At 40.4% G+C, this 25,044-nt stretch overlaps 1 protein-coding gene across 4 annotated transcripts in view; it reads left to right on the top strand.

Moving 5' to 3' along the window:
• Window positions 1-25,044, top strand: part of TENM2 (teneurin transmembrane protein 2) — a 692,618-nt gene that overhangs the window by 549,443 nt on the left and 118,131 nt on the right. For all 4 annotated transcript variants that reach the window (XM_068959701.1, XM_068959700.1, XM_068959703.1 and 1 more), the window contains 2 exons: window positions 11,857-11,979; window positions 21,337-21,542. In XM_068959701.1, the coding sequence (XP_068815802.1) occupies window positions 11,857-11,979; window positions 21,337-21,542 (329 nt within the window). The remainder of the gene's footprint in view (window positions 1-11,856; window positions 11,980-21,336; window positions 21,543-25,044) is intronic.

Consider the following 25,044-nt stretch of genomic DNA (forward strand, 5'->3'; position numbering starts at 1 on the left):
TAGCTTTCTGCCTTTAAGCGTGATGCACAGAGCTTGAAATGGACCGATAGAGACTGGTGTCCTATCATGATATTTCTGAGGACTTAAAATGGATACACAAGCTTCCCCCCCCCCCCCACCAAATATTGGCTGATTAGTTTGCGTTACAGGATGTTTTGGTGATGTGACTGCAGAGCACACCCACGTGCAGGGATTCCGTGTGAAATGTATATTGCTGCAGATTGAAAACCTGCAACTTTGCAACTTGAAAATAAGGCAGGGGTCTAAAACTAAAATCTTGGCAGCATATAAATCCTTCATTGATTTCTCTTTTCTTTTTAAATGCACTTCCATATTGGTGTGATCACGCTGAAATCATGTCCCTACTTGCAGGTTGCACTTTCTGAACTGCTCTAGAATTCTAGATGTGAAGATGAGAGGGTATGGAGGATGCAAGGCAAGCTTTCAAGCTGCTTTTTAGTTACTGTGAAGGAAAAATAAGCAAACTGTAGACTTTGAAAATCAGCCAAAACCCAGGAAGACAGAAGATTAAAAATTGAATATATCCCAGTTGTAGTAAACTCACTATAGCAAACGGTTCATAGAAGGCATGTAAGGAGAATGGAAAAAAGTTCTTAAAAACGACGTAACTAAAATAATAATTTCATGTTGTTACTTTAAAAAAATAGTTACAGTTAAAGAAATCAACAAAGGAATGAGAGTTACATGGCCGTAACTGACTAGTTATGTAAGACGTTTATCAAGTAAAACTGTACCTTTGATTTTCCTGTATGATCCTACTTTGGATCAGTAGGACATCCAACTCATAATGCATTAATAACGTCAGCCTCGCCTCGCAAGGCATACAGAAAGCTGAACTCTGCGTAGCTACTAATATAATCTGTATCTTTTTCTGGGTATCCAGGATATAATTTGCACAGTGCAAATTGTAAGTTTTTGTATGTCTTTTGAAGTGTGTTGTGAAAGAAGTTTAAACGGCGTTGAAAATGAATGAGAAACTGTAGGGGGAGGAAATCATGTTTGCTTTTCATCATTTGATTTATTTCTTCTTTGTAATGAACTTTTAAATCCACGAGCTAATTCATGCAGAAAGTAAAATCTGAAATTTTATCATATATGCAAGGTTGTACAGTCATATGATTCCTAAACTGTTCTGTGTAATTTCTATTAAGGGAAGAATATACTCCATGATTAGAGATGATACTTATTTGTACTGAGGACAAAAATATAGCCATTCATAATCATGCAATTCAACTTCATTTAGTGCATGAAAAAGAGTGACAAAGGAGAAAACTCTGTTTTCTTATCAATGTGCCTACCAAGTAGAGGTTAAGCCACGATTTGAATGCTTTGGAACAGTTAGATTATGAGAGTCGTCTTTATCATATTTGTAGAGATTAGGGCACCGTGTTGCGGTTTGGGAAGATGAACTTAAGTCTAATAAAAAAAATTGACATGATATCCCTTAGAGATACAGTTAATATTGAAAGTAAATCAGTTTTTCTATATGTAAACTCTGACTCTCCTAAGTGCAGGTGTCAGTGATTTAAGAGACTATATTTATGTCTATATTCCCTGAAACTGCAGTTTCACGTCTCACCTAGGCTCTTCCTCCTCTTGGAAATTAGAATAGAGATGAGTACTTTGTTCATGATAATGGTATCTTTTAGCTGCAAAATTAAAATTGGATTCAATTTGCTTTGTGTTAACGTTAAACACTCGCAATTTCTCTTAAAAATGAGGCTTTCCACTGTGCTTTTGACAAGAGCATCCCTTTCTGCTGTTCATACTCTATTTCAAAAGTGGCTGCATTTTGGCAAGGCTGGTTAAGCAGGTAGTCTTTAATGTGACCTTTCAGGCTGAATGATGCTGTGATGGGTAAATAAAAATATAAATACTTTTCTTATTCGTTACAGCCATCTAGGTCAGATGCAAGATCAAAAAGATTGCAGTCTTGACTCTTGAAGTTGCCATAAGAAGTGAACTCATTGTATACAGTCTCAGGAACTGATTAATCTTGTGCCAGTTTTCTACGCTCTGTGCAATCTATGGCCTGTCACGAGAATGGATGAACGGGGCACTGTATTCTGTTTCTCCGTTAAGGTCTTTGTCATGCAGTTCCAGATTCTGAAGGTAGCATGCAGTGCTTGCTGTTGCCCTTCTTATAAGAAATTCATTCAGAAAGTGGCACAAAATCAAAACATGTCAGTAAAGAGGGCTGAAAAAGGAAAAGTCAAAAAGTACCAAACAGGAATTCTTTCTCAGTCACGTGACAGTGAAGGGGCAGCTAACGACAATCCGAGGTAGGACTCGTTCCTGCAACCTGAAGCTCTTCTTGCTTGTGGTACTCCTGGCGACTGGATGCCAGGTCTTCATATTCTCCCCCCGTCAGGTAGTTCCAAGCGTGTGTAAGTTTTTCGGGTATTTTGGAAGCAGAAAGACTGAAGATGGACACAGAGGAATAAACTTTCAAAGCCTTGCATGGCAGATGAGCACACAAATCACATTACTACTGATGGGATTTGTGGGTGTATCTTTCATGCTCTGCTTTGAAAATTCATTCCAGTCAGTTTACTGATGTACATGGGAAAAGAAATCAATTTGGGTGGGGGAGGGAGAGGGGAGGCCAGGAGGGGAGGACCAATTTAAGAAAAGAGTTACTTTTATTAGATCCCCCTGTTTCTTCCATATGAACACGCTGACAAACGTCTTATAGCCCTCCTTCTATCTCCTTTGTCATCTGTAATAGCATTTATTCAAAAGAAAGCAAATAATAAATCCCAGCAGAAGTTCTACTGATTATAGCAGTACGCCCATTCATAGATCCTTTATGGTGTTTCTTCTATAAAATGCTTCTGGGGTTGGTTGCTTCGTAAAGCAAAAGCTGTGTCCTAAACAGTTGATTGTCTAGAAGGGAGTTTACATGCTGAGGGTAAAATTATGCCTAAGGATTGTTTTGTTATATTTAACACGGCGCAAAGTCAACTTTCCTTTCCATTGTGTTTTCAAAAAGGCACAATATCTCCTGTATCTCCCTGGTGAGCAGAAAGAGCAATGCTTGACATTTCTCCCATAAAGGGGAAGCGCTGTGCTCTCCCCTCTTACACAGCAAGCGCTGCCATTACAAAGAGTGCAGGAGCAGAAATAAGGGTCTGGCTCTGGGCTTCCCTCTGCTTATGTCTCAGAAAGTGAAGCACAGAAATTCAGGGTTTAATGTGGCTGTTTCTAAGATTGCTCTGAGATCAGAGGAGCGTAGGGTTGGATTCGCTCTGCAGCTGTGAAAAGGCCAGCAAAACCTGTAGCTTGATGTTTATTATCTTTGTTGTTTCATAAACTTACTACATAATCAGTCCTCAAGGCAATCTCCACGTAGTCAAAAAAATGCAGACTCTTGGTTTTCTCTTTGGAAAGTTACAAGAAATTTAAGTTCTTTTTTAAAAGTAAAGCCGCTGAAGAACTGAGGTACAGTTAACAAGATGAAGAGTAGACGATAGAAATGTAGAAGGATAACAGTATCAACTTAATTCAGTTGATGAAGAGGTGGAAAAAAACATGTAGCGTGATATGAAAATATGCAGTGTTAACATTGTAGGTACTGGAATTCTCCATTTTTAACATTATAAATTTGAAAAAAAAGTTGACTCCGAGAAGTGAAAGGTCTTATTCGATGTTATATGTAGGATAAATACCAGACAGAAAAATGATTCTTCGTAGTACTCTCCAGCCATAATGCAGAAATACCTGTTCTTGTAATGAGAACAGTGTTAATTTTTGATGGTATGTATTTTGGTACATTTAAATTGAATTCCCAAATGTACTTTTAATATAAATTTATTAGGAAGATTAGTGCATACTGAATAGCATATGGATTAAGAGAAGCATATATTTACTGAGAATTAATGACCATGGAAGAGAACCATCTTAGTTGTTGAACTTCAATAGCTGTAGTTAATATGTAATTTGTATGTGCATTGTAAAGAAGTAGTATTAAATTTAGATAAGTTATCTTTTTTGAAATATTACTTTAACCTTTCCTGAAAACAATTGAATATTCACAAATAGAGGTTCACGATATGATCAAGAGTGCATCCAAATATTTTACATGAGGTGTATAGGATTCTTAGTCATTAGTCTTACAACTTGAGTTCATAAATGCCCTAAGTATTCGTAGTCCAACAAATTCTTTTAGTTGAACTTCAGTCTCTGGTTATAAAATCTAAATTCTCTCAAGAGAATTTAAACTCTTACCACCTATATCCCTGAGATCTCCAGCAAGATACTTTGCAAACACTTCTCTCATGACTGACTCTGCTTTGCTATTAACTACAGTATTTAGAGTGTTTACTACTGCAGTGGTGAATAACTGCATTAGATCAAGGGACCTGTGAAGTAAAGGTCAACCTTTGTGGCATGTCAGCAATTGCCGTTCGATATACTGCATTCTTAGGCTATTTAGAGGTGCTGAATCTTGTACTCTAGGGTACCAAAAAATCGTACTGCTTCTAGGAGGTGCTTTGTGGCATACACATTCAAGGGTTTGCTTGTGATGTGGTCATCTTAAGCATTCCTGAAGGTGTCTGGGCTGGTGGATCGGTAGGGGTGTTTTCAGGGACAGTCTGTGATACAGCGCAGGGCATTAAAATGTATCAAACACTGCAAGAAGCATTGGGGCTAGCAGATGCACAGGAGGGCTGTATACATGTAGGAACAGCTGTGTTGGGTCAGATAAAAGCCAAATAATCCAATAATGTGTTTTCAACATCCAAAAGTGGATGTCTTGGAAACTCTGCAAGAACCAGGCACAAAAAATATATACTTCTCCCTACTGATCGGGAGAACTCCCTAGAAGAACGGGAATACCCGTTCTTCTAGGTCATTTCTGAGATGAAGACAACGTTCCTTGCTTTGTTCACTTTTCCTTTCCCCCTAATAATTCAGTGTTTGACTTGCTTTTTTGACTTGCTTGAACATTGAATCGAAATTTTCAGGGAACTTATTATCTTCTAACATAAGTTTATGATAAGGGTCAGCTCACAGCTCACCATAGTATATGTGGAGCTAGGATTACTTTTCTCCAGTCACCTAAAGTCCTCATGCAGTTGCCAGTCAGCCCTCACTTTGAATAATGCGGACACAGTAGCAGACTTCACCGCTGCATGACCTCTTTTCCATTTGCAGCTCTATCATATCAAATGGTAGACCTTTTTGAAATAGTACTTTAAACTATCCTGTAGGTATTATAGCACAGATAAGCAGACACCCACCCAGCTTGCTTTGCCTTTGGAAATGGCATGGGAACATGATGAGTTTTACTGGGCTCTCTCACATATCCTCAGAAGGACTCTGGCATCCTTATTACGGTTACGCTATATATCTCACAGCCTAGTGTGTTTGTTTCTTCTCTGCTCGCATAACAAAACTGTATGTGACAGCCACATGTTCCTAGTAGTCATCAAACAAGCTTCTATTTTTGAGATTTACAAGTAACTAGCATTTATTTTTGATTTTTTTTGAAGGAACCACAATGGAGCCAAAAACATTCCATTATCTGTTAATACACTATTTCATTATGTTACTTTGGAAGAATGACTTGGAGCAAGAAAGAATATAAAGTTCCTGTGGTTAGGCCAGTATTTTAGGAGATACACCCTTGCTTCTCCAGCAAGAGAAGGTGATAATTCATTCTTGCTGATTATTTTAGGGTTATTTTCCTTAGGTAGTAAAGTCTCATATTTTTTGGTAGTGATTTTCCAGGCACTTTAACTGGGGTTAAACTGGAAGAATTACAGATTAGAACTTCCTGGAAACAGTCCCTTTCTGCTGGCAATAGACTGTGAAGAGGCTTAGCATAACTGTAAGTCAAGGTCCTTGGGTTCAGCAGGTATGTTTGGGACAAGTGCCCTATCCATCGTTTGGCACAAGAAGTCCCATACTCTGCTCTAGCTGCAAAGCAGCAGTACTTGCCTTCCTCCCTCTGCAAAGGCAGCTGGAGGCTGGCCAGCAGACTTACCTGAGCAAAGGATGGTGTCAGCATCTGTAAAACACCTATGACTTACTGAATCACTTTGTCAGACATACGCGTTGACAAGTAAAACTGTTGTGGGAGCGAACTTCTGTAGATTGTCCACAGTGCTGAGATACCCTCTACACAAATAACGCTAGCAGAACTGCCCCATCTCACAAAACCCAGCTCTGCTCTGTGGTCAGCTTCTATTAACCACAGGACAAGGGAGCAAAATACAGATCGCAGTAGAGGTTTACTTCAGCTAGATCTGATTGTGTGTGTGCAAGTGTGTGTGTGAACTGTCCTTCAGCTTCTGCAGGTAGAGGAAGTGGGGAAGGCTACTGGCCTGCCTTCTTACAGCTCCCCAGCAACAAAGCTCTTCAGGTGCCTGCCAGCCCTGGTTGGAGCCAAGCATGACATTTGAAGGCGCTGTGCGAGTTTTGCCCACGCAGCTCCTCTGCTGCTCTTCCCTCCGACCTTCAGAGCCCGGCTATTCCTGTCCTGGGCATCTCTTGAGGAGAGATTGTCGATTGTGATGAACTGTGCATTTGTCTTGTAGTAGGGGCAAGTAATCACTGGGGAGTAGGCCTACTGCACTCATTTCACTTGTGACTTGAGTTAAACTTGAACCTAATTCTCCAGAGAAGTAGCTGTAGAACAAAAACCTATATACTCTAGTCTTTTAAGTAACTGTCATCTTATGAATAATGTTATCGATTAGTAAGATCAATTTCTGGCATTCATAGAGTTTTGTTGCACAGTCCATCAATGATAAGTATGGTAAAAAGAACCATGAATCTCAGTTGAATAACATTTAGTAAAAATTAAGTATGCAATAATGTTTAAGTATTTTTTTCAGTTTTTCAGGATACATTTATTCTTTTCAAGTTATCCGGGTTACCTATCTATATGTGCAAGCAAGTGTAAAATGCTAAACTTCCTTCACTTTATGCAAGTATTACCATGCCTCAAAACAATATGCGAACTATACAGAATAAGAAATAGACGTACAGTTTTTTGAGCATATCTATTATAGAATTGTATGCTACTAAAATTAATTAAGCATCTTTCATTCCATCCTGTCTATGAATCATTAGGCCCGATTCTGAAATCGTACTGATGTGATTCAGCACTAGTTAATTCTACTGTAGTAAATGCAGCTACGTCTTTGTTCATCTCCTGAACGGTTAAAAATGAAACTTCTAGTGTTTCCACTCCCCTATCGTAGACTAATCCGCACAAAGCAAAAAAATGTTCTTTTTAGTGTTTATTTTCTTGATGTTGTTTGTGATATATGGAATGGACCAATTTCTACTTCATGTGAAGAGAAGCTGGCCCGCTGCAATTAAGCAGAATAACATGACTAGATACATCCTGACAAAGTGAGAGCGTAGTTTGATAGGGTAACTTTGGATGACGCTAATTTAGGATGACATTTACGTTTGAGAGCTGCTTAGTAAGCATGGCAACTTGGAAAATTAATATAGGGAAACATTCTGAATTCTGGTTAGTTTTATAAACTTCCTACCTTTTTGAATAGTTTAGGGAATACTGAATTTTCTAGCCAAGCCAGTGGTGCGTGTCTCCCAGACTTCAACTGGGAAGATGGAGTAGGAATGGTAAAAATGTTGAATCATTAATCTGCATAGACCTCCCTGTAAGAAGGAATACCATAGCATAAAGGGCGAAATGCAAAAGCTGATTGGATCCTGCCCGTTAACAGATGCTACGCTGTAGCGCTGGGAGATCTTTAGCAAATGCAGAGTCCGAAGGTATTGACTTCTAAAAATACGTGGTCTAGGATGGTCAGGAGAGCGTGGAGAGAGGGCGGAGAACTTTCTGAGCTCGGACACCATTGTCCGTTAGACCAAACTGTGAGTAGAGTGACAATAGGGGTTATGGCCAAAGCAAGAGAAGACTGAGCAAAACAGAAATTCGGGGACGCTGTGGAGTCCTAGAGAACGTTCGCAAAAGTTTTGCATGCAAGCTTTGTTATTTTTCTGTAGACTTGTAGACCTTTGGGGATTTCTAAAATAACGTGTGATTCACTCTGGCAGACTGTCTTATGCCAGTCTTAGATTGATGCGTGGTAGGTCTTTAGTGGTAGACGAGTTCTCTGCACTTGTGTTTGATGTATATGCAGGTTTAGCTTCTATTTTTAGGTGTGTTTTTTCTTCTCTGTTTGTGTGTGTATTGGGGGGAAGAGGTCGACTTTTTTTTCAACCTAAATCTCACAAGTTTTACCTCAAAATTCATTGTTTCTATGTTCTCGGTATTTAGAGAATGCTAATACACGATTTGCCATCCCGAGTTACTTGACCAACGTTAAATGAACCAGATAAATTCTGATAAGCTTAGTGTTTAAAAATAAATTATTCAAAACGAGAACTTAGAAAACGTGCTTAAGCGTTGAGAAAAAATTAAACAGATCTAGATCAATAACTACAAAACATACCTATGTTCTCTGTAAAAGATAATCTTTGAACACACTGTGTACCTAAGAGATAAATTGGCACTTTTTTGATGTTTCAGATCAGTCCCTGACAGGCCAGAGTCAGAGACAGCCGGAGCTAGGTGTCTCTTTGAGCGTCTGGATCTAGTTGAGTATCCCAGCTCAGTTGGCTGGTGAATATCCGTAAGGGAAAATACAGCCTGTACTGCAGTCTCCGATAAGAGTGTGTATTTGAGGAAGAAGGCAAAGCCAGAGCATCACAGGTTCTTAAGCTGTAGTTTCAAAATACCCACAACACAGCAAATGGGAAACGAACACAAATTTACTGCCTCGAGTTTCTGCTCTGACACACGTGCTCAGCTTCTGAGGGGATCCCCGTGTTTCTAATTAAATGGGCTTCTGCTTATTCCTTTGCTGGAGGCATTTTTGTTTGATTAACAGTACAAAAGGTTAATCATATAAATTTCCCATCTCACAGAGTTCTGAAGCAGGAGAGAACAGGTAGCTGCTCGTTCTCACTGCTGAGCTGCTCTTCAGGTTTGTGAGATGCAGTGCAAGCCCAGAGCTTTCCCCTCAGGCTCCCGCGACACCCTTTTCTTCCTGCATCCTCGGTAGGAGATGATCACGCCTCATGCTTGTGACTTCACTTGTCTTGGTGGAAGTTTGTAGATCAAGTTGATGGATAAGTGAGCTGTGCAGGAGATTTGTCATCTTCTCTGGCTCTGTAGGGAGCTATAGCAAACATGCAAATCCCTGCCCTGTTAGGAAGGAGCTCTAATTGCTCCTACCTAACGTGCGTCTATGATTAAAACACAGCGCAGCAGAGCTATTAATGAAATCATGGCATACTTGGAAGCAGATGGATCAAAGTTTGTCTTAATACCATGTTAATAAGATCTTTTTTAATTCCTTGTCTGAATTTACCTAGTTGGCAACTCTAATTCTCTTGGACAGACCGTTAGTTATGATTTCCTTATCTCTTGTTGTAAGGAACGATTCTTACCTGAAGCAACAGACTTGTATCTCTTCATGACCTACATTTATGGTTACGCTTGCGATAAAGAAAAGTGATGGCGACTTTGTATAGACACACTGAAAGCGTTGCTTCAGCATAAAAGCCACAAGTCCAGTTCTCCTCTGTAACTTGTTTTCATTTTGGGGCTCCGTAATTCACTTCGTTTTTATTCGTCCCTTGCTTAAGGGAGCGGTCCAGGTAGGCAGCGCCGGGAGCCCCGCTCTCTGCCGCCGGCGGGGATGCTGCTGGCAGCACCACCGGGCCGGCGGCTGCGCGGCGGCCCCTGGGCCCCGCCACCGCGCCGCGCCGCTCCTGTCCCTCGCCCGCTGCAGCCAGGCCGCAGCCCGCTTGCTTGGCCTCTCAGCAACTTTTTGCTTTCACTGCCATGCTGAAAAGAAAATGAATTGCCTGAGACAAGGCTGCAAATGTTTGTTGTGGCAAAACAAACAAGTCGTAACGGAACAAAACATTTGATCTCCTGTAAAATTTTTGTGTATTTTTCAGGAATTCGGAACATTCTGTAGAAATGAAAGTTGCGTGATTTCTCATCAAAGCATACTAGCTTCAGTTTCATACTAGCATTTTTTAAAAGCCGGGTTCTTAAATATATTATTTTTTGCCTTAATAGTAAAAAAAATTTGCAAATTCAGCATGAATACGAAATCTGCATTTTTTGGCAACCGCACTCAAGCGAAACGTCTCCAGATTTTGGTTGCTGTTCTTAGGCGTCTCCTGGGTCCGTGGGTATGCATAGGGAAAGGCACTGTCTTGCGTCTGAGCTGCTCCTCTCAAAAACGTGGAGGCTAAACTCTGTATGGATAGTGTGTCGAGAGGTTTCCAGAATTTGGGATAGATGGATTTTGGGGGACTTACTTTGGGGGGGGGGGCTGTTTTATGTGTGTGTATGTTTGTTTGTTTGTTTTTTAAGAATATGCACATGAACGAGTCCCACCTAGATGGATTCCCTGTGTTCAGATAATCTAGCTGAGCGATGTCTCCGGCGCTGTGAACTGCAGTTCCCCTGATAAGTCTGTTCCCTTACCTGTGCCTGACGTTCAACGTCTGACTGCTGAGCTGTGCGGCCGCCGGCAGTGCGTTTGTGACCACCACACCAGCTCTTCTACAAATGCTTTGACTGGATGCAAAGTATCTGCTGATCTTACGCAGGTCTGGCATTGTAGAAGCGAACAATTATAGGGATGCCCGTAATTATATTGTTGATATTTTCTTCTCCTAAAACGTCAGTGTATTCCTTCTAACACCGTATAGCATATAACCGAAAACGCTGTTCTCCGTGGTAGGGGCAAGCTATGTCAGCAGGATGAGTGGTGATGGTGCACATAAAGTAAATAAAAACAGCTCTGCGGGCTCTTTCCACCCCTCCTCCCGCTTTCCTCTGTATCGGAAGACGCCATAGGGATAATATGATGAAAGTATGGAGATATATTCAGGTAGCTTCTGTTTCTACGAGGTGAAGATGCACGTCAGTCCCTGGACGGCAGCTGGGTGGTTCGGAGCTGCCAAGGCTCGTGCGTTACGCACAGCACTCGCTCCGTGAGCCCCGGCCGCGGTGCCTGTAACTCGGGCGCTCGCAGGGCGCTCCTGCGGCCCTCCTCCAGCTCCGTAAGGGTAGGCGGCGGGCGCGCCTCCCCGGCCCCTCCGATCGGGGCCCCGCGCGCCTGCCGTCGAGCTGCGAGGAGCCGCCGGCCCTGTGCAGCCAGCAAGCTCTGCCGGGGGGCAAACTTCCCGGCTGCGGCCGCGCCGGCCTCTGCGCCGCGTGGCCGGACGGTAGGGTTTCGGGCGCTGCGTTACAAAACAAAACGCGAGGCCAAGGCGGAGACCTGGGTTTGTCAAGACAGTTTAAGCTGCAAATGTAAAACAAAAGCTGTTGGAAGTGCTGATTTAAATAAATTATAATAAACAAAATAATTGAATTAAAATGTCATTAGTGTACACAGGGCTAGAACTAATTTTGTAATCAACATATAAATTATCACAAGTAATTTAAATAAATTTTGAGCTAGTATTTGCCGTGATGTTTTGTTTCAAAGAAGATATCCTTCTTTAATTTGTGAATCAGAAGGGCTAGTTCCTGAGGCCGGAGCCTGAACCAAACGCTTGCCTCTCTGTTTTGATACACCGGGAGATGAACCTTTTTTCCTTTTGCGTTCTGCAGTGTAGAAGATCTGGGTAGCGAGCAATAATAAAACAGATTCTTGTGAGTCTTTTTTGTTTTTTTTTTAAAGCGTACTAACATGCCTCTGGGATAAGCTGCTCTGCAGCCTTTTCATCGAGATGCGTAACTGCAAATAGCTGTCATCTCTCCCCAAACATCTTTGTCGGTGTCCTGCGTATTGATTTTTCCCGACCTTGTGTCTCTTGCAGCGATGCACCTGCTCGGCCTGAACTGGCAGCTGCAGCCCGCAGACGGACACACCTTCAACAACGGCGTGAGAGGCGGCGCGCCGGGGCCCGCCGAGGCAGCCGCTGGGCCGTTGGGAGGCAGAGGTGAGCTTGCGCCTGCGGCCCTCGCCCGCCGGGGCTCCGCTCTTCCAGCCGCCTTTGGTTCGCCATGCAGGTTTTGGTGTTTGTACTTGCACTGAGAGGTGTACGCGCTCTTCCTCCAGGGCTGTTTTTAGCGATGTTGCTTTCTGCGTTCTGCAGAAGTGGATCAGTGCAGGGTCGCTGCCAGGGTACAGCTATTCTGACTGCCCCTCTCTGCATCAGTGCCCCAAATCTGGTAAATTCCGCCTCATCTACATCAAAATATACATGTACATTTTGCTGGTTTTCATATGTCACGTTTCCAGGTTTTGCTTAGAGATGTCTAAGAAAGAGGAAAAAGCTCGACTTACGGGAGAAATACCTTGTTCTGCCTGGGGGAAGTCGAGAAGTTTGGCTTCCAGCTGGGACCGAATCCCTGTTTTCTTTTTCCTCTCAGCTATAATGTTAGTTGAAAACATTGGTCATGCTGCATGAGCAGTGACAGCAGAATTTGACCCGTAGTAAATAATCTATGCTGGAATATTAATAACAGCAACGTACAAAATGAATGATTTTTTTTCCTAAAGAAAAACTATGTGCCAGTGGAAAAGGATAGCTGAGGCGGAGGAATGAGAAGAGTGAGCAAAAATATTGAAACAGAAATACCTTCTTAAACTAAGAATGTATTAAGAAATATGGAGAAATTTTATTTTTGAAAGGGATTTTAATGATTTGAGTTTAGTACTTTTTCATGATGAAGTTCAGGAGTTTGCTACATGGTGATAGGGCTTTCCTTGTTTTTTACTAGAATTATGTTAATAACAAGACAGAACATAACCTGTTGATTATTTAAGTCACCAGGGCTTTACTGTGAAGTCGGGATGGGGTGACTGAAACAGACGAGAAGTGAAAGCACGAGATGTTAGTCAACAAAAGAATTTTGTTTGCAGGTGAACATCATCTGGCTCTCTGGACCTATGCTTTGGGTTAAACTTGTTCATCCCTGAAGGAAGTGGTAGAAACAGTGGCTAGCCCAGTATACTTGCATGTACTGGATGGGCCGGAAAATTTAGAATTTCATTTAAACTGGGGCTGGGAAAGAAAGCTTGAGTTCAGTTCTTTGAAGTGCCTGTTCCTTTTACAAATGACAGGTTTGTTTCCGTTTCCAATAAAAGATGCTGCTGCACTTCACCTTCTTCATAGATTCACTGGAGGGGCTAATTTTGGTCTCCTCCTTTTGTTAAAACTCAGCATCCCAGTGGTGGCAAATAAATGTAGATTTTCAGACAGCAGCTGGTTGACCTGACTTTTGGCTGTTGACTGACTGTAGGTGGAGTTGTGCAGGGTCAGTGCATCGCTGAGTACAAGGCAGTGTGTGTATTATCACTGCTGAACTTCTGCCAGCCTGGGCACAGGTGAGAGACCCTGTGATTTTAAGCAGGAACCTGAAGAGCTCAGGACTTCAATTATGGTCACTTAGCAGACGACTGCCGTTGTTTAACCCGTTTGCAGATTCCCTCCCCTGCAGCTTTTTGTTGCCATCTCTGTGCGAGTACAGGGCAGCAGGACTGTTGAACTGGAATGTGCTCATCTGCCTGTGGCACTTCCCTGCAAATCCTGGCAGTTCATCCCAACCCTGCTCGCGTTAGCTTTGCACTTTGGAAGAGGCTGAGCTGGTGGCTGTTTTGGGAGTGGTAACCTCCTGTAGATGAGGCGAGGAGACAGAACTGCTAGTTATGTCTTAAATTGCTGCAGTTAGTTTTTTTCAGACCCCACTGGAAAATGGTAAGGTTTCCCTGTTCTTGTGACGTTTTATAGAAGGTTACTGAAATCCTAATAATGGTGGTGAGAAGGGGAGATGATATTTAGGCAAGTAGTCTTCCACCACGGAATAATGTGAATAACAGGTTTGGATGAACGTAAGGAATAGCTAAAAATTCTCGTAGCGGGGAAGGGTGAAAAGTATTTCTGTCTGTCTCACCTTTCCCTTTATTATGTTCAAGCTAATATTGCTATCCAAGCAGTTTTTTGGAAAGTCTCTGACAGCTTTTAACACAACAGCCATTTCAGGGCTCAGCTCTCTGGCTGTGGAGAGTGACCTTTTCATAATTGACATGACTCAGGATGAAGCCATTCTTTTCAAAACATAGGTCTCCCAAAGAAACGTTTAACCCTTAGACTGAAAACGGCCACTTAAAAGCAAGCTGTGCCTACTCAGCAAGAGAGGCATTTTAAAGTAGAGCAATTTGAAGGAAAAAAAGAAGCAGATATTTCAGTTTGATCTGCTTGTTTCTTATTAAGAGACTAGCTTCTGGTATGGAATAATAAAACTACAATTTAAGAGGAATGTCAATCACTTTATTAATATATTTCCCTATCTGAATGAAACCAAAATTCACTATTAAGATAACACAATTGCAGGTTTTTTTGTAACTACACGCTGCATCTCACTACTACGGGAGACATCTGAAAGGAGTAGGCGAGTAAAATGGGTAGAAAAATTCTCAATGCTGCTGTAGTACAAGTCCACCATGGTCTGACTGTAAACAAAGCAGGAACTCTTTTCTGGCATTGAGGCGCAGGAAGTTTTGCTGAACAAGGCATAGATTAAGAGACAAAAGTTAAAAAAAAAATAGAATAGAATAAAATAGAAACCGCTCTTAATCAAGTAGTAAGGTAGGATCCCTTCATAGTACATTTAAAGCAAAAAAATTGGCACTGTGGTGGAATTACAGAATAGCTACAGGGATGACATAGACAGTAATGATGCTAAAAAACACTTCTATTGGATTGAGGACCTGTGACAGTTGCATCAAGAATAGTGTTAAAATTTTTATGTAATTAACCTAGATTAGGAAAGAAAATCCCAAAATAACAGCATGTTGGGGAATAATCCTTTCTTCATGAAGAAGAGAATTAGACGACCTTATAGAGCTTTTCTCTGCCTAGGTTCTGTAAGTCTGTGCCAAGAATATGTCTTAAATTTAAAAGCATGTAGTAGGCTAGACACATATTTCTATAAAGTACGTGACTAGCCGTGTGCCATTTCCTTTCTAGTTGACAGAATATACTATAAAAGTCAACTTTAATCGTTCCAGAGGACAGCTAAGATAAACTCCTGCAATTCTCGTGGAATTGTCCAAACTAACTCCACCTACAAATCTGAGTAAAGAATGCTTCATTGTAGACTTTTTTATTTTTTCTTTGTGGCATACTGTCTTCGGTGCATTAGTTCCAAAATTTGGCAGATTTTCTACTATAACAGAAGAAAAAACAGACTTAAGTCAGACTATTTTTGAAATTGATTGTTTGTCATAGTAAGGTTGTATAAAGCTGAAAAGCACAGTAGGAGGTTGTGATCTCTGAACCTTAGAAACAAGCATTTTAAAAGACACCAAAGACAATTACGGGCAAGTATGGTGGACCTGAAAGATTTGTTTGGTTATTATCAATATATTGAATAATTATAAAAGGTGGATTGGAATCTGTTTTCTGATACATAATCCAGTCTCTTTGTTGGTTTATTTGGACTAACCAGATGTTTCTAGGTTCGTCTACAGTTTGTTACATATTATCCTAAGTTCTTCATAGAAGGTAGATTTAGAAAACCTAATTACAGTTGAGTCATTCGTAATTAAATGGTGGAGCATTGAAGTGCCACAAAAAATACTTGTTTCCAGTTACATAATTCTGCACCAAGTTGCAGTGGAATTGCGGCAGGCTGATCGATGAACTTGGGATGGTGATTTGGTTTCAGGAGGCAGCCTGGAGCCGTTCTACTGGACTCCTGAAAGCTTATGCAAATTCTGAAATGTCCTTCCTCCTCAGGGCACAAAATAGAGCTCGTTATTACCTTAGCATCTTCAGCGTAACCAAAGTTCAAGATGTGTCATGGCGGCTTCTCCAGACAAACCCTCGTTTCCTGACTGTTTACATTGTTATAGCTGTGCGAGTTTGTTTTGCATCAGCAGTCGATCTCTTATACACGTTGCAAAGAGTATCTGTTTTTCAGTTGGGTTCTAGGGCACTCGTGTATTAGCTGTAGACATTTTGAGACACAGAAAGTGATCGCTAAGTTAAGAGTTCATTGAACTGATTTTTCTACTGAAAAGATTTGTGTAGAAAAAAACATTTTCTCCTATTTTTTGCTCTTTCTGGAACCATAAGATGTGTCTGGTCGTATGAAGAACAAATTTACCTGAGGATAAAATCAAGGCAGCATAGTAATTCCCTTGCTTCATTTTTCAGCAGAAAGTCAACGGAGGGTATTTTTATATTGAATAGTTTCCTTGAAGCAGCTGTACCATAGGTGTCTTTGGAATTCTGAGTCAACAGTGAACATTCCTAGCAGTACAGCAGACAGCAACAACAGAAGCAAGTTAGGTAACAAGAGAAAGAAGGGTATGTTTGAAGTAGAGACTTGGTAAGAAATGGAGAGGTGCATGCAAAGAGGTACAGGAAGAGAAGTGAAAGAGAATGATCTTTAACCAGCATTGGTTGGTTATTTTTTCTTTTTTTTTTTTTTTTTTTGTAATTACACAAATTATCATGGTAACTCAGTATGGATCTTTTGGAATAGCTGTTCTGCTAGATATGTTTCAAGAGCGTTATCAAGACGCTACTTGCACCCACCTCTGCAGCAAGATACCCAGTCAGAGCGTTGTAGTTAATTCCTGTTTAAATGTGATGTCTGTGGCATGACACAGCTGGTAGCCAGATTTCTTTCTTTTTTCTTCCTTTTTTTTTTTTTTTTACTTTTGACTATGGTATGAGAGAGGAGAATATAAAACTCAAGTATATGTGGTTTCAGTGTAGCTGCAGTTCTGTCTCTGTAGCTGACACTGCTTAACCATTGGTTAAGTGAAAGGCTGAGTGGGCATGTCCTGTCAACTGCCGCCTTGAAACTGCCCTCCAGCTCAAAGGTGAGGCCTGCTGACAAGTTGGCGTGGGGGAGTTTGCATTGCTGTTGCCATGTATTGCTTATTTGAGAGCTGCAAAGGCAAATATACTTGAGTGCTAAAACAGCCTTTTCAAATGTGTATGCCAAAATAGTAATTCAACTGGGTAAATAACACAGCAATTTAAATGAATAAGTGTTATTTAGTTGATAAATGTATGTTTGATGGAGAGATTGAAATAGCTCCCCTGGGTAAGACAAAGAAGTAAGGAAGTATGTTTTTAAAGTCTCTTTTGTGGAGGTTTATAGAGAGGAAACCACAGGAAAAAAAAAAAATTAAATACCCACGGGTTTATGAGATAAACAGACAAAACTCTAAGACAGCCACCCATAGCTGAGATGATGATGTTGGGATTTATTTGCTCAGGAAAGTATGCGTTCTTTTGGTTACTCTTTCTTCCCAGATCTGTCAGTTTGTCACATCTGAAACTTCACTTAAATGCAGGTTGATGTTTTTTGGGTATGAACTCCAGTGATCCATCAAAATGGAAAGTCTTCTAAAAATAGCTGGAGGGAGTGAGTCAGGTGGAAAGACACTCTTTACATTAGGAGGTGAAGATGGAAGGAACTACTACTTTATAAAAATGTTACGAAGTTTACTGACAAAAGTCTCTAGAGACAGGGTTTATAAGTGAAGCTCTTAGTGCAAAGTAAGCTGTTGCGGATACAAAGTCGGAATGATGTTGCTCTGCTTGTTAGGTTTAGAAATCAACTTGATGAATCTTTAGCCTGTTGACTAAGAAGAGATTCCGTGATCCTACCTATTTTACATTCCACTTCTGTGCCTCTAGCTAGAGGAGGAAGGGACATGCAGAGGCTGATACTGAGACACCTCCTATAGTATTTTTAATGTGACTGCTCTGCATCACTCGTCTCCAAGATGAGAATTTCTAATAAATCAGTATTGCTATTCTTGTTTTACAAGTAGTCATCTGAGAACATAAAGATCATGACCAACATGTGTGCACCGGCTGTGGCAAAGCAAGGAGGAGACTGAGGTGCTCTCACTAGTTTCGTTTCTCATACCACTGAGCAAATAACTCAGCATGAATTTACAAAACCATATTCCAGAGGCTTTACCTGTCTGAAATAAGCAGCAATTTGCATCAGTAATGATGAAGAGATCATGCTGCCTTTCTACAAATGTCCCATATTTATATAGACCTGTAGGTACAAGTATTAATCATTTACTTGCACCTGTGGCAGTTACTTTTAAGAGAATATGATTCAGTATAATATAATCTTGAAATGAATATAATCTTCATGGGTTTAAAAGTTTGCCTTGCTTGCTGGACTTAAACCTTTCTAAAAAGTTTGTTAAAATTACGAACATAGAACTTCTTATATATTATAACTTTAAGCATTTCTAAATTGTGTTACTTCAGCATTATAGTGTAGAGCCATAAAAACAGGATGTCTTGCAGTGTATCCTTAAACAAGAAATACGGCTCTCTTTTGACATATTGGAGGCAGCAGCTAAGTTTCTTGCACACGTAGCATGGGCTGGGCACAGAGCAGAGGTCAGTTCTACCGGAAAGATACAGACTTGGAAATTAGGGGTCAGCCATCCGATCCCTGCTTTGCTGTAAGGTGTGTCTTAACCACTTGTGATAGATGCTCATCTGAACTGTTCTTAAAATCATCTCTGCTGAACCCCTGTCTCAGTTCTCTTCCGAAGCAGAGTTTTCTGAAAGTGTGCTAACAGGGATTCTTTCTTTTATAACTTGTTCTGTGGCATAGGCTGTTTTTGGTGTGTTAGAGGCAGTTACAGAGCTCAATAGCCCTGACCTACATGTTTTTGATGAGAGGTATATGGACCTATAAGGTAGTTATTATTTAGCTACTTGGCATATGAGATTTATGCTACTCATCCAAGCCATATCTCTAAATCTGCATGACTGCTGCTGAATGCTAGAATTAGATCAATAAGATATTGTTTAAAAAGACACAAAGCAAGAAGAGAAGCTGGTTCCAACATGCAGGGCTCCCTAAGAGTCAGAGACAGTTCTGAGTTCCCAACACATGTCCATTTTACTGTGTGCGCCTTTCAGAAATAGAGCACGTTTACTGGCTTCTGTGTGCCAGAGGCTTGCACTAGCTTCAGTGCACTGAAACAGCTTTGTTGTAGCCGTGAAAAGATCCAAGCTCAAAAATATATAGTGCAGCTAATTCTGTGGTAAGCGTAAGGAGTCTGTGAACTGAGTCAGAATACTGGCAGAGGCATAGGCCTACTAATAATTCTTCTCACTTTTATTCTTTACATCTTTTATGATAATAAATCTGTCTGCTGTAATGCTTTCTGGAAATGACGTTAGAGTGCTGGCCATACGACACACCATCTCTGAATGGTTCGCTTTAGCTATGGATATATTGCTTCTGGAAAACAAGGGTCTTCAGGGTGTGTCAAGGAGTCTCTTCAGAAATTACATACAGCTGACATTCATTTAAGTATGCACAGTCTACTTCCAAAGAAATAATTTACAGGACACTTTTTAAGACTATAGAAAAAGTTCATCGTTTACTACAATGACTTCGAAACGCGAAATGTAGTGAATGTTGTGCTCAAAGGAGATGATGGAGCCCTCACGCTTAGTTTGACTTCCCAGCTCTGCTGCTGATTCCAGCACAACATTGAACAGGTGATTTTAGGTTTTGTATACCTGGTTTTCCAATTTGTGTGGTCAGGGACCAGTGTAAACTCTAGTGAGATGATGCCTTGCTTCATTGAGGTACGAACTTTGAGATCCTCTGTTGCATTAATCACTTTGAAATGAAGTCACATATTTTTATGAAACATTACTTATCTGACTGTGACTGATAAGTCTGCAATTCATGGGTGGCTCTATAGGTACGTCAGCTGCCATTCTCAACCATTTTTCCTCTTATTGCTGCCCATCTTTGCAGCTTCTTCTGCTTTTGTTTTTTTATTAGTGCCATGATGTTGTTGTAGACCCATTACCATAGAAAATGAAAAAACAAACAACTTATTAAAAACTACTTAACAGTTGGTATTCAGACTGTTCTTTGCCATTTCAAGACACTGCCAGTATAATATGTTTCATTATATGCGAGTGTAAGTGCTGCTAACAGATAATTTGGAATCTGAAATTGAAACCGTGCTATAGTAGCTCTCTCCATTAAAGATAGTCAAGACAGAAAAGCCGTTATGGTATTGTCTGCTGGAATTGTGTGTCATCTGTGCCATCCTGTTGCATTCAGGAAATGGTGGAAAATATTTCAGCGGTATGTGTAGGTCCTTCCCACACCTATCGCTTACTGAGAGTAGCATTACACCATGACAAAAACACGAAGTAAACAGCTGAGCTTTTAACAAATACTGGCAGTCTGTATTACAGGTATCACTTTCACCCAGTGCTTATTAATAGCCTTGTTACCAGTGATACCTTTAGATTGTGTGTGATTGAAATAGATATTTTCTGTGGTTTTCTGGTATTTATAGTATCCGTTGTAATAATGTAAAAATAGGTTCCTCTCTGTGGTGTTTGGGAACATGGGGCGCAAAATCAAACACTGCTATGCACTTTAGCCTGAAAGCACTACCAAATCTTCACCTATTCCACTCCATATTTAAAATATATGTAAGCTCAGAAGCATCCTGTTCAGTTACTGAACAGAAGAGATTTGCCCCGTGTTTTAAAGGCTGACTGTTTCCTGGGCTGGAAGCCAGAGCGCTCAGCCAGAAAGGTCTTGTATCTTGTCTTCAATAATGCATGCTGAAGAACTATCAAATGCTGGATTTTAACCACAGCAAATATGGTAGTACACAGGGGAAAGAGAAACTTGTAGATAGTCACAGCTTGAACTTGAAAGGCAGTGCACTGAGTTGTAGTAACTTCCTTTAAAAAAAGACAAGATGCTTGTTACAGTACAGATGCTGTTCTCTAAATCCTGTTCTGTGCCTTTAATTTTTTATATGAACTCGCTTGTCTGTGACCTGGAGTTTATTGGACGACTTTATTATATAAAACAATAGTAATAAAAATATGCAGTCAGTGAATTTAGATTGAAATTACCCCTTTAGTTCACCTTTCTGATAATTTTTTTTATATCTTAGTTGCATACAAGATGCCGCTGAAAAAAGCTCAGGGAGCTTTATATTGTGCTTAATTGACTCTCTACTCTACTGTATTTGATTAGTAAAGAGCAATCACAGAAATAAAGAGTTGGAGGGATTAGAAGATCACAGATGCTCCACAGAACCAGGTTGATGGCCCTCCTAATTCAAATATAAAGGATGAATTCTTACATACTGATTGAAACAGCAAGCAGATTGCATCCATATAAAAAAGTAAAGTTTGATTTAAAAGGCAGCATTGCAACAGATGTTCATCTTGAATGGCACTATTATTAACTGTATTAAAAGCAGTTATCTCATCTGATCTGTATTTGTTTTTGTTTTGTAGGACCATGGGTCACGAGGAATAGCAGCATAGATAGTGGAGAAGCAGAAGTTGGCCGCAGGGTCACCCAAGAAGTGCCCCCTGGAGTATTTTGGCGGTCTCAGATCCATATCAGCCAGCCACAGTTCCTGAAGTTCAACATATCGTTAGGGAAGGATGCTCTTTTTGGTGTTTATATAAGAAGAGGCCTCCCACCATCACATGCCCAGGTATTTGATGAATGTATATTGGTGTTAAATGTCAAAATGTAAAAGCTTGTAGCATCTATGTTAGATTGATATTTGAGCTTACGGAGCTTAAAGTTATGGATCCCGTGCGATATCATGAAAATTGCTTAATTTGTGATATTTGACTGAAAGCCATGATTTTAAATACCCAGTGTACTGCATATCTTAACAGCACATTGTTAGAAAGGGGTAACCAGGGATAATATTCTTGCCAGTCAGTTCTTTAAAATAGCTCTTTCAGTTTGGCACTCACCGTTTTACATATCTTATGAAATCCTGACATCAGTTGGGATAAACTTACCCAGTTGTGCACCAGTCAGAAAAGAGGAGGGATGATGGACAGACTTAAAATATGAACACATTGTAGACAATTGGAATGCATTTACCGCTAAGTTTGAGAACATACGTTTATCTTTCCTTACTTTATAGAAGTTTTTGAAACTTCAGCCTGTTAGCAGGAACTGCCTTGCTGGCATATGTAACAGACTTTGGTATTGCTGCTGCTCACAGCAGAGGGCAGAATATAGTGATCATGGGTTTGAGAGGTTTAATTTTACTACTTTTTCCTCAGTAGCAATGTTTAGTATATTATCTCACTTGAAAACTGGGCAGGTCTTGCCGTTGGAAAACCCAGTTCTTGTTGATTTCTAACCAGCTTCAATGATGAAAAACTCACCAAACTCCAGGTTTTTACAGTAATCCTGTAATACGGAGCTAAGCGCTGTAGATAAAAATAGCTTTAAAGTTAGTGAGACCAAATTTAAGCATCTTTTTCTTCTAGGCTGTGGAACGGGCATTTGGATTTCTTTGGAGTCAGAAGATAAAGCCATATTTCATTGAACAGAGAGATTTTTTTTTTTTAATCATATTTAAAGCCCATAAATGTGAATGGAAAGTTTCATATTTACTCAGATTAGAACTGTAATGAGAAATAATATCGGGCCTGTTTCACATACTAAAAGAAAAGAACCTCCATTCTTCAGTGAGCAAGTACAGGAGAAATAGCAGCCGGTTTTGTGAAGGAACCATTCCTTCATGCATAATCTTACTGCTGAATATCAATTCTGTGTTCCAAAATTATCACCTAAATTTAAAGCGCTTTACTTGATGCATGATTGCCAAAGAGCAGACTTAGAGCTCTTGGGAAAGCTCCACTTGAACATTTCTAGATGCCTTGCCCTGATTTGTGAAGAATTGGTACAAATTTTTTTCATTTGGCAAAACAGATTGCAAGTACATACATGGTTAAAAGACATGATCTAAGCTAAAAACCCAGAGGCTTCAACCTAACTGCACTGCTATATATTGCCATATCGGGTGAGTGTGTTCCTACTGCCAGCAAGGAGATATAAACCCTGAGTGAAATGTGTCCATATGCGTGCACACACTCCTGGTACAGTGAGCCAATGAAGTTTGTGTAGGAATCTGCACTTACGTTAACTGAGTTTTGGATCTGCTTCCCAGCGTGAGGCAAAGAAGTGGAATGAACATGCATTGCCCCTTGTTCCCTGGCTCTTATTCTTGCCTATAGTCTGATTTAAGAACTAGGATCTTTAAACAGAACTGGGAGGAAAGGAGAGAAGAGGTTTACATGGGTTTGACCTCTGCTCCTAAAAGTGCTCTACTCCTAACGATGGGTTTATGACCTCTACTCCTGATTTGTGAACTAGAAGCTTTATGACTATCCAAACTCCATTGCCTTGTTAGATATGCTGTTTTAAAGTGTTCTGTGAGTTACTGAGTGACTATGTCAGGTCGGTTAGAAATAAAGACCAGCAGACCACAAATAACGGAGGTTAAGAAGTCAGTTTTTCATACAGCAAGAGGGTAACACATTAAAGCATCCCGAAGTCTTGTACAAAGACTAGATAAATTGGGGAGGTTGTTTTGGACAGTTGCATCATTTTCAACTACTTTCAGACATCTTTGCAGTACAAAAGATATGTACAGAGAATACATTTCCTAGGAGTATTCTGCTTATGGCTCTTGAGCTTCGATATGTTGACTTGACAGCAAGATTGTGTGTATGATTTTTAACGATTTCAGTGGGGTACTGGCATAATTCATTGAGCATGTCTCACTTAATTCAGAATTTTGGTGCTCAGTCCCCCTGTCATGCCACCATGAAAAAACAAAAGCAATTTAGTCCAGGGAAACAAACAAAAATGTAAATTGTAAAATGAAGAAAATGGCTTAGGGCAACCCAAGATGCCTAACAATCATCAAATTTTGCTATAAATACATGTTAAGACTAAGAGATAGTGGAGACATACCCTTGTTTCTTGCAGGAAATCCATTTGAAAGTAACTGGTAGTATAAAATAGTTATTTAATTCAAGCTGAACTTCAATTTCTGTTCTGTCGTGTTCAAGTGTATTTGTTCTAGGTTTCATTCAGATGCTCTCATCTGAGAGGCTGTGATCAGGCAGCGTGCCTCTTCTTTTCCTTCACTACACCGTACATGTACTGGATCTAAATTTCATGACCTTTATATTAACTTAAATAATGAGAAGTAGCAACCATGAGCTCCTACTGAGCCTGATTCCTCCTCAGAGAACGTCTTTCCTAATCTTTAGCTAGAGGAAGCAATCACAGCCATCTTCCATCACTGGAGTTAATGAAATCCATCACTACAATCTGCAGAATTACTTTCCCATATTCGGTCAGGGTCCTTGCACTTTTCAGCAGGGTGATTCAGTAGCAGAATACTGCATTGGTACCCAGCAGTCAACCACGCTGCTACGAAGAGAAAATATTTCAGGGGAAGGAAAGCTGTTGCACACGTGTCTTGGTGAAGAGAAGCCTCGTTCTGACAGAAAGAAGCAGAATAATTTTGTATTAATGAAAATAGTCTGAAGTTGACACCAGATGATATTTTAAAATTGAAATTTAAAATCCTTGTTTCTGCAAGTTAGGGACATGAGCTGTAAAGCGGTGAACAATTTCACTTGACAGTTCAGCACTGATCAGCGCTGATATGTCAGCCCAAGTAAAATCCGTTGTGGGAACAAGTCAATAATCAGCAAATTAGGTACATGATTAACCTCAGACAACACGATGCAGTTCCTGTCTGAGAGCCCTGCTGAGATTTAACCTTCTCAGTATTACTGTTTAGCAAATACTCCAAATGCCTGGTTTAGTCAGTCAAACTGATGTAGCTGTAAACTTGTCTAGAAGCAGCCTCGTGTGCCATGTGCATAGGGAATGGAGCTCCAGAGGAGAGAGAGAATTGCAATTTTGAGTGGCAAGTGGATTAGAAACAGCAGTACATTGTTTTCCAGCATGATTCTTCCAGCCTGTGGGGTGCTACATGCAAATAACAAAATACGCATTGCAGGCTTAAATGATCAATAGGAAATTAGTAGAAGATAGTCAGATGAATAGAAGTGGTAACGTGTAGGAAAGGAACTGTACATGCCAAACAATGTATGAAATGAGTATGCAGAAATTACAGCAACTATGATATTAACAACATATTGGTAGAA

The sequence above is a fragment of the Struthio camelus genome, chromosome 13 (assembly GCF_040807025.1).
Source record: "Struthio camelus isolate bStrCam1 chromosome 13, bStrCam1.hap1, whole genome shotgun sequence".
Lineage (NCBI taxonomy): Eukaryota > Metazoa > Chordata > Aves > Struthioniformes > Struthionidae > Struthio > Struthio camelus.